This window comes from Gracilinanus agilis, chromosome 4 (assembly GCF_016433145.1).
Source record: "Gracilinanus agilis isolate LMUSP501 chromosome 4, AgileGrace, whole genome shotgun sequence".
In the NCBI taxonomy this organism is placed as follows: Eukaryota; Metazoa; Chordata; class Mammalia; order Didelphimorphia; family Didelphidae; genus Gracilinanus; species Gracilinanus agilis.
In genome coordinates this window covers 189291986-189302252 of record NC_058133.1, presented here as the reverse complement: position 1 = coordinate 189302252, position 10267 = coordinate 189291986, and the positions used below count along the sequence as shown (strand labels likewise).

Genomic DNA, 10267 nt, shown 5'->3' with positions numbered 1-10267 from the left:
CCCCCCCACCTTCCCCCCCCCCCGCCCAGACTCAGGTGTCCTGATCCTCCCTTCCGATGGTGTGAATTACGTTCCCCCCCATTCCAGGTATCTCCCCTTTCTTGAAGGTAAATCCTCCTATCCCAGGCCCAAACATCTCAATCCACTCCCAGTCTTAGTTATAACTCCCACCTTTCTTAAAACCTCCGTATCCTGCCCGCTTTCCTGTGGTGTGAACACACCTTCCCTCCCCCTTCCTGATGGCGATGCCTCCCCAGACCCAAGGGTCCAGACTCCCAACTTCAGATGTGACCCCACTTCTCACAGACTCAGGTTTTTTCCCCCTCCCTTCCACTGATCAAAGCAGCCTTAATGCCACCCCTACCCCTTTTTGAAGCCAATCTCCTCACCAAGACTCGGGAGCCATGGCTTTTAGCACCTGGTATGCCTAGCAGGTCCCAGGCTTCCTTATCTCCTATACGCTGATTTTTACCCAGACCCCTTGACCCGTGCCTTAAAGGGATACTTCCCTCCAGGTTACTGGTGTTCTGTCTCCCTCCACCCCACAACTTTCTGGGCTTAAATGTTTCCCACCACTAGACCCAGGCATTCTGTCTCTACCTCCATACAGTTGGGTTTGAATTCTGGAAACAGCTCTGCGCTGAGCATGGCATTAGCCCAGAGGGAATCGTGGAAGAATTTGCCACTGAAGGCACAGACCGAAAGGACGTCTTTTTCTACCAGGTGCCCTCTATAATACTGGGCCAGGGAATTGGGCACTGAGTGGGCATAGTTTGGGCACAAGAAAGAGATGCCATTCAAGTGGACTGGAAGGACAAAAAAGCCTGTCTTAGAAGGGAAAAGAACTAGAGCTATAGTAGGAGAGGGTCATGAAAGGACAAAAACTTTGGGACTTGGGTAGGTCACAAATAACAAGGGGGTCACTTGTCTCCACTATGACAGGCAGATGATGAACACTACATCCCAAGGGCTGTGCTGCTGGACCTGGAACCTCGTGTGATTCACTCCATTCTCAACTCTCCCTATGCCAAACTCTATAATCCTGAGAATATTTACTTATCTGAACATGGTGGAGGAGCTGGTAACAATTGGGCCAGTGGCTTCTCACAGGTACCCAGGATGGCAAAAGACAGTGATGGGCAACCTTTTGAGCTTGGTGTGTCAAAATTTGCCAAAAAACTGAGCATAACTCGGGTGGTATATCACTTTGAAAAAAAACCCATAATTTCGCGATATTTATAGTTTAAATAACAAAAATGTATCATTGTAATATATAACTGTATTTTAACAAACCAAAATAGATAAATTAATATAGGTAGGATTGTCATCTGTAGTGCACTGAGTGTCTACACTACACTACAGCAAGTGTTTCATCCTCAGCATGTATGTCATTGAAAATGGCTACACATGTCAGTGCTGACACATATGTCATAGGTTTGCCATCACTGGCATAAAACCATGCTTTCCCAGGAAATGAATGATATCCCTAGGCTAGGAAGTTTCTACTAGAGTTTCTATATGGTGAAAGAATCATGTTACTTTCCAGAGAGAAAATTTAGTAGTAGTTTGCTGTAGTAGATAGATTTGCAGTCTGTGTTTGAATCCTGAATATTCTGTTTACTACATTTGTGACCATGAGCAAGTCACCTGCTTTAGGCCTATTGAGTGGTTTGGACAAGATGATTTATAAAGACTATCCTAGTTCCTAACCTAACATCTCAAGCAATAGTTTTCTTTGTCATAGCAGGGGGAAATTAAGCAATGATGCCAAAGAAAGATGGTGGCTATGGAAAGTTCCATGTCTTAAATAAGTTATATATAAATTACATGCAAACTAGCTTTATTTTGGGTCAGTAATAGAAGATCTTATTGGAATCAGGCCATAGATTCTAAGGAAGTTATTTGTGTCTAAGGGAATAGCTCTGTACCTTAGAGAGAAACTAGGGGTGAATATTCTGTGACTAAGCCCTTTAACCCTCCATATTTCTATACAGGGGGAAAAGATTCATGAAGACATCTTTGACATCATAGACCGAGAGGCAGATGGCAGTGACAGCCTAGAGGTGGGAGCCTGTCATGAGGAAAGAGGGAATGAAAAAAACACTGGTAGGGTTGGGAAGGGAGTGGACAGTTCTCTATGGTATTAGTATTTTGAACATGAAATTAGAAAGTCTTTACTCTGGGTTATAAACTTTTATCCATAGACATGGAGTCATATGAGAATAGAGAACAGGCTATATTCCCTTTCTGCTGAAACTAAGTTATACTGTTTGGAGATGAAGGTTGAGGCCCTGATAGATATGAGAATTAAGGATTTACTCCATGGGAACTAATAATGGATTCTCTACTCATTAGGGCTTTGTCTTGTGTCATTCTATTGCTGGGGGAACAGGCTCTGGTCTGGGATCTTACCTTCTAGAGCGTCTGAATGACAGGTAAATGTATAAATGTGTAGTAGGGGATGAAGAGTGATCTTGGAATAATTATTTTCCACTTTCCAAAGGAAAAACATCAGTCCTTTTGGGAATGATGGGAGCTAAGACCAGATGATACCCTTAACTCTGTGTTAATTTTTGGGGTGAAAGAAATATCCCTCCCCTTTCCTATCAAAGAAGGTAGATTCACAACCAAGAGCTTGGTCATGCTACTTTAATAATGGGTAGCTATACCAAGAAGAGGGTCTAGGGCAGTGATGGCGAACCTTTAGAAGACAGAGTGCCACCCCCACTCTACACTCCAGACTGAGTGCTGTGTGTGTCCCGCCCCCTCCCCCCCATCAAGTGTCAGGCATGCCTTGTGCGCACCCCCTCCTCTCCCCCCCCAGCCCAACCACAAGTTATCCCACAGGGGCAGGAAATGTGAAAAAATGTTGTCAGGCATAGTGGAGGGGAGGAAGGGAGCAGCTCCCCACCCCAAGTGCCTACAGAGAGTGCTCTCTTTGTGCCATCTTTCACCATCACTGGTCTAGGGAATGGATTCAAGGGATCAGCATATTCCCTTTTCTTGAAATCTTGTACTCATCTAAACTCTCCAGAATCAATGATCATTCCCATTACTGTTCCCAGACAGCTGGGATTGTCATGGCAAGAGACAGATAGAGGATCACCTTTGTTCATGGTGATTCAGCTTCCAATTTTTCCACTCATCTCCTTCCCACAGGTATCCCAAGAAGCTGGTACAGACATACTCAGTATTTCCCAATCAAGATGAGATGAGTGATGTTGTTGTACAGCCATACAATTCACTGCTTACCCTCAAGCGACTGACACAGAATGCAGATTGTGTGGTAAGAAAGAAGCCTAGGATTGGTCACAAGTATATATTAATCACTAAGTATAGTTAAGCACTATATTAGGTTCTGGGAATACAAAGACAAAAATGAAACAAATCCTGCCTTAAAGAGCATTCAATTGGGGGAGAGAATATATATAGAAATGAGCGTTTGCAAAAAAAATGCAAGGTAAAGTTTAGGAGGAAACCAGTGGGATTGAATGAGATTGAAGGAAGGTGGGAGGATTCCAGGCATGAGGCACAGCCAATGCAAAATGAGAGGTAAAGAGTGTGGCAAGACAATGTCAAATGGCCAATTTGTACCCTAGAGTTAGGGCAAGGGAATGGTATATAAGTCTGGAAACATAGATTGGGCCAGGTTGTAGAGGGCTTTAAAAACTAAATGGAAAAAGGGGGTAGGAAACTAAATGGAGGAGCTTATTATATTTTATTCTAGAAGCCACATAGTCTTGGAGCTTATTGAGTGGGAAAGGGATATGGTTAGACTCTTTTTTAAAAAACTATCCTAGGCTTTCATCAGCGTGGGAGCTCCTAGAGGGGAACTTTCTTTACCAAAGCAATTCCTTGCACTTTCTAAGCAACTCAGAGAGTTACTGGTTCATGGAGAAGGTAAGTATTTAGCCAGTTTATACCAGAAACGGAATTTTAATTTAGGTCTGACAACAAGGCCAGCTCTCAATTTTCTTTGCCATACTGTCTCATAAAGCCAGTTTTGTACTTCAGGAAAATCAATTTGGAAATTATGTGGAAGATGGATTGGAGAAGTGAGGGAGGCTACCACATAATCCAGGCAAAAGATGATAAGGGTCTGAATTAGGATGTTGACTATGTGAATAGAGAAAAGGAAACAGTTTAGGGATCTTGTAGAGGTAGAAATGAAAAGACTTGGCAACTGATTTGATATATGGAGATTGGGGGAGAAAACAAGAATATGGCCAAAGGTGTCTATCTGGATGACAGAGAGGATTGTGGTGTCCTTCACATAAAGAGAGGGAAGTCTGGAAAAGGGCTGAGTTTGGAGGGGACAGATAACAGCATCTATTTTGAATGTGTTGAGTTAGAGATGTCTGGTTTGAAATATCTATTATAATTGGAGATGGGTGACTGGAGTTCCAGAGAGAGGCTAGAGCTGAGGAAGGTATCCCAAAAGTCTCAGTGTAGCTTTAAGGCCTTAGGTTTAGATAAGTCTCAGCAAAGAGTGGGGAGAGAGAATTAAATAGGGAGAAATAAAAGTATTAGCTTGCTGAAGTCTTAGTTAAGGGCCCAGTTGAGTTCAGATAACGTAAGTTCATATTGGATCCAGTCAGCCTGGTTACATCATTTCTGTCACTTCCTTTCAACACTGCATGTTAGGACTACAAGAAGGCAAATGGTGGGATTAATGCATCCCACATTTGGGATATGGAATGATGGAAGCATCAATAGGAAAGAGTTTAAGTGATTCACAAATAGAGGGCACTTTAAAGTTTAACTGGTTAATTTTAAGGCCAAGATTGATGAGAAGTAGGGTAGTACATGACTGATAGACTGGGTCCTTCTCTGAAAATCAAGACATTTCCATGCTCTGAGATAGATTCTTCCCTCTTCTCCCCCGAAATGCCATGTATTCTCTGAAAAGCTACTTTATAAATACAAATGGGTTTTCTAGTTTTGGGGTTCTGGCTAGTGAGGAATTAATCCAAGTATCCCCAAATTCAAGACAGCTATCTGACAACATTTCTTCTATGACAGTTTAAGGAGATTAAGCTCTTGGCCCATTCCCCAGGCAGGGGGACTTTCATCTGATCTCCACCCCTCCTCAGGTGGTACTGGACAACACAGCCCTGAATCGAATTGCTACAGACCGCCTGCACATCCAGAACCCATCCTTCTCCCAGATTAACCAGTTGGTGAGCCCTCTACCAAATGCATCTGCTTTGTTTCAGTCCCTCCTTGCTGTGGGATTATCCTAGGGAAAGGGGTGATACGCTTTCATGGGCTGCAGCCAACTGCATGGCTCTCCTCCCCCCTTCAGGTATCCACCATCATGTCGGCCAGCACTACCACCCTGCGCTACCCTGGCTACATGAACAATGATCTCATCGGCCTTATCGCCTCCCTCATCCCTACACCCAGGCTCCACTTCCTCATGACTGGATATACCCCACTCACCACTGACCAGTCGGTAAGGAACTGCCTTGTCCTCAGTCTCTCCCTCCATTCCCAATCCCACCCTTCTAATGACTCTGCAAGAATCATTGCCTCCTAGGCAGAGTCCGAGCAGGTCTAACCCCTACCTTTTCCCCCCATGCTGTCCCAGGACCCTATCCCAGGAAACAGACCCCAGAGGTTTGGGGCTCGAAGACTGGTACAGCAGTGTGCCTCTTTCTTCCTCTGTCTCTGCAGGCTTGCACTGAAGAGTTTCCTGGATCTTTTCTGTTTTGAGCCTGAGACTTAGGTTTTTGCTGGCCTGAAAATAAAGTAATCCCTTACCTCTCCCGGGCCTCAACTTACCTCTTCTTAAGGGCCATTCAGTATGTTGTTATCTCAGCAGCTTTTCTCTTTTTTCAACTATAACGTGTTGCCAGTACAGGTTGAAAGCTAGAGAACCTGAAGCCCCTTACACCATTTTTCCATCTTTGGATATGAATTCTGGGTTAGATTAGAAAGAAGTTATCTGTTCTAGATTCCAGCTCAGACTGGGGAGCCTTCCCAAAGTGACTGCTCTACTTCTGGTCAGCTTTGTTAACACTTTGGGTGTAAGTCTTTGTGTGTAGCAGCACTGTGCACATCCACTGGCGTGTTCCCTTATACTTGCTCCCCTCAGGTGGCCAGCGTAAGGAAGACAACAGTGCTGGACGTGATGCGTCGGCTGCTGCAGCCCAAGAACGTGATGGTGTCCACAGGCCGGGATCGCCAGACCAACCATTGCTACATTGCCATCCTCAACATTATCCAGGGAGAGGTAGACCCCACCCAGGTGCATAATTTCCCCAACTAACACTTCTTTTTTCTTTTTTTCTTTTTTAAACTCTTACCTTCCCTCTTAGAATCAATACTGTGTATTGGTTCCAAAGCAGAAGAGCAGTTAGAGCTAGGGAATGTGGGGGTTAAGTGACTTGCCCAGCGTCACATAGCTAGGAAGTATCTGAGGCCAGATTTGAACCCAGGATCTCCTGTCTTTAGGCCTGGCTCTCTATCCACTGAGCCACCCAGCTGCCCTGCCAACTAACAATTCTTGATACCACTGAGGTAGAGTCTCTGGATCTTCAGGCAGCAGCTTAGAATACCTCTTCCATTCCCTGATTCTCTCCTACTCATTCCCTAGGTCCACAAGAGCCTGCAAAGGATCCGGGAACGAAAGTTGGCCAATTTCATCCCCTGGGGCCCTGCAAGCATCCAGGTGGCGCTGTCTCGGAAGTCGCCCTATCTGCCATCTGCCCATCGAGTCAGTGGACTCATGATGGCCAACCACACCAGTATCTCCTCTGTGAGTCTGATCCAATCCTTTCTCATTCTCTCACATTCTGTTGCTGCGCTATTTCTTTTTTATTCCCCCAGTCCTCTCTAGGTTACTATGCCTCTGGCATTTGTACATTGGATAGGGATAGGTGAACACCAGTCCTTCAAGCCAGGGTGCCACTAAACAATGACTTGTCTTCTTCATTTCTCTCTTCCTAACACATAGCTGTTTGAGAGAACATGCCGCCAGTATGATAAACTTCGGAAGCGAGAGGCCTTCCTGGAGCAGTTCCGCAAGGAGGACATCTTCAAGGACAACTTTGATGAGCTGGACACATCGAGGGAGATTGTGCAGCAGCTCATCGATGAGTATCACGCTGCCACCAGGCCTGACTACATCTCCTGGGGTACCCAGGAACAGTGACCTGATTACTCCAAGGACAGTGGCCTTTATTTACCTGCTGTGCCTCTGTGATAGCCTACCTGGTCATCTTTCTGCCCCAAGGGCTCTGAGGATGAAGCATAGGAGAGGCATCCCTGATTTCATTCATTCACTCACTCTAGTATGGATGGATGTAGACATCCATGTGTACACACACACACGGCAGTAGCCTTTGCTCTGGCTTAATTATCGATGAGACTTTATCTTTAATAAAGCACTGGATGTAAAAGTAGCAGGAATTTGTGGGCTGTGGATGGTATACTCTGGGCATGCAGGCAGTTCTCTCTTCATCCTGGGACACAGACCTAGCAAGAAGGCTAGCTTTAGGGGCAGGGCAGGGGAAGGGCCGGAGAGTGCCCAGAAGAGGCTTATGTCTGTATCCATGGTTCTGGTCCCTTTTTACCTTCTTCCTTCAGTAGGGGAAGGCAGTGTTGCCTCAGCTTTCCACCCCCACAAGACTTAGAGTCACATTGCTTTACTAATAGTCCTGAGACCTAAGCTGGTGATGGACTCGGAATAAGACTATTATGTTGAAGGTAAGAGGTCAGGAGGTAGAGAGCACAAGAATTTAATAGGACAACTAGGTCAGATTCCACAAGAGTTTCCTGGAAGAGGAATGCCACCAAGAGCTATAAGCAGTGCTAGCAAGCTGTCCTATGCTGACTACTTTGAGTAACTGCTCTCCTTTGGGAGATGTGCAGGCTTTTAAAGATCTAGCCCAGTGATGGCGAACCTTTTAGAAACCAGGTGCCTAAAACGCAACCTTCCTGCCTCATATGAGCCCTCCCACTCCTACCCCAGATTGGGGAGGGGGTAGAAGGAAGTGCTGGGCAGAGGGGCGGGTCATGTGAGAAATGTCCTCAGGAGTACATGGAGAGGGGGAAGGGAGCAGCCTCCTTTGGCATATGTTCCATAGGTTTGCCAACACGGAGCTAGAGCTTCTGCTAATGGAATTCCCAAGTAGCAGGATTCTGTTCATTAGTGAGCCGCTGCACAGCCTCCCTCACTGTTCATAAGGGTATGAGGGAAGCTTTACAGGTTCTACGTGGTACAGAGCTGCTAGTCGTAGAAAGTGGAGTGGGAAAAAAGAGCCTGAAGGGGCTTTAGGACCTTTACTATGTGCTAGCAAACTGCAGTGTTTGAAGTGTATCTTATCTCTGGACTAGGCCCATTGAGTTAACCCTCAAGGAAGGTCCATGACCTGGGTGGAAACTAATGTCACCTAGGGATGGCCTTACCAAGTGTCCAGTGTCAGAACATTGGGCATCACTGCAGGAACTGATCTGACAGCCCCAATGACTCTGCCATCTCTCAACTAAAATCCACCTCACACCACCCAAGGGAGAGGGGATTAATAGTTTCTGTTATTTCATCTACCATCTTTAGGGATGAAAAAGGCAAAAGCCAAAAAATAAGAATGGGTAGAACTCCTAGTGTCCTGGTTGGCAAGAGTTCAGAATGTGGAGATGCAACATTCACCCCATGGACAGATTCTAATAATGTGTTACAGTTTCTACCTCCCAATTCTCTTCCTGCTTAAGTAGTGAATAGAGATTTCCTTTTTCTGCTGTTTTAAAAGTTAAACTAGAGAATTACCCACCTGCATTGTAGTATAGGTTCCTGGGTAGAGAAGGAGCTTTGTCCCTGTAGGATTAATGAACAGAAAGTGGAAAATCAGAGGCATTAGTCCTATGATCATTGAAGACTGACTTACGGAGGGGAGGAAGCTCTAACCACTGTGGGGGTCCCCCATAAAATAGCCGGATTATCTCTGATGTTCATCAAAACCTGCATGATGGTGATCAGGGTCAGGGGGGATAAGATTTCAGGATCCTCAGAGGGGAGGCATCTCAGATACAGTTTCATTAGCCTAGGGAAGTAGAGTACAATGATGATACTTTTTAGTCACTTCCTTTAAACTTCTTATTTTCCTCTTTTTAAAAGAAGTATTTATTAAAGTATAATGTGACAAAAACAAAAGATAAATAAAAATCTCATTTAAAAAAAAGACACTAATTGAGACAGGTAGCACAATGGATAGAGCACCGGGCCAGGAGTCAGGGGGACATGGGTTCAAATCTGTTCTCAAATAACTTCTTAGCTTGTGACACTGGGCAAATAACAACCCCACTTGCCTAGCCCTTACTGCTCATCTGTCTTGGAACTAATAGTATCAATTTTAAAACAAGGCAAGAATTTTAAAAAGTAACCTGTTAAAAAATGAAAATTCTGAAAGATTATTACAATTGAAAGAAAAAAACTGTTAAAACTAACAAATTTGAAGTAAAAACTTGGGCACTTTCAAAAATGAAAAAACTTGCAGCAAATGAAATCAATCAAAAACTTGCTCAATTACGTCAATGAAACTAATAACCTGTTTTAACAAAAATATAAAACACAGATAAACAAGAGATAAAGAATTTAGTCCGATATCAGAAGGAAATCAAATAGACTATAAACTCCCAAAGGGAAAAAACCCAAGACCAAATTTATGAGTGAACTGTATCAAATTGTTCAAAGAAAAATTATTTTTACATAAAACTGCAAAAATAGAAAAGGAATACCATCCAATTCCTGTAGTGAAACAGATATGGTCTTAATACCTAAACCAGGTATATAGGTTTATACCTAAATCAAAGCATCAAAGAAAAAAACTAGACCAATATCAATAATGAATATTGTGAATATTATGCATATTATATAATTAAGTAATAACATTATGAAAATAGTGAATTAAACATAAAGAGGTTAAAACAACATACTTAAGAGATAAGCCATACTTTGTGATAAGCCATTCCCCAACTGACAAATGGTCAAAGGATATAAACAAGCAATTTTCAGATGAAGAAATCAAAGCCAATAATCATACAAAAAAGTTCTAAATCATTTTTCATTAATTTTTATTAAAATATTTCTATATTAAATTTTTACATTCTATAAATTATTATATAATGTTATATAATATAAAATATATAAATAAATGTTTTTATATTAAAATACTTTTCATTTTTTAAAAACCTTTACCTTATGTCTTAGAATCAATACTGGGTATTGGTTCTAAGACAGGAAAGTGGTAAGGGCTAGGCAAAGGGA

The 10267-nt window shown here is 43.3% G+C and overlaps 1 protein-coding gene across 2 annotated transcripts in view; it reads left to right on the top strand.

The window, feature by feature from the left end:
• LOC123248026 (tubulin gamma-1 chain) overlaps window positions 1-7400 on the top strand; it is a 12579-nt gene extending 5179 nt beyond the window's left edge. The window contains exons 2-11 of one of the 2 annotated variants that reach the window (XM_044677172.1): window positions 611-723; window positions 943-1110; window positions 1995-2063; window positions 2356-2435; window positions 3160-3286; window positions 5094-5180; window positions 5306-5455; window positions 6098-6250; window positions 6599-6760; window positions 6959-7400. In XM_044677172.1, coding sequence (XP_044533107.1) covers window positions 611-723; window positions 943-1110; window positions 1995-2063; window positions 2356-2435; window positions 3160-3286; window positions 5094-5180; window positions 5306-5455; window positions 6098-6250; window positions 6599-6760; window positions 6959-7156 — 1307 coding nt within the window. In that variant the 3' untranslated portion in view covers window positions 7157-7400. Of the gene's footprint in view, window positions 1-610; window positions 724-942; window positions 1111-1994; window positions 2124-2355; window positions 2436-3159; window positions 3287-5093; window positions 5181-5305; window positions 5456-6097; window positions 6251-6598; window positions 6761-6958 lie in introns of both variants that reach the window. The other variant, XM_044677171.1, reaches the window with a different exon arrangement.
• The last annotated feature ends 2867 nt before the right edge of the window (window positions 7401-10267 follow it).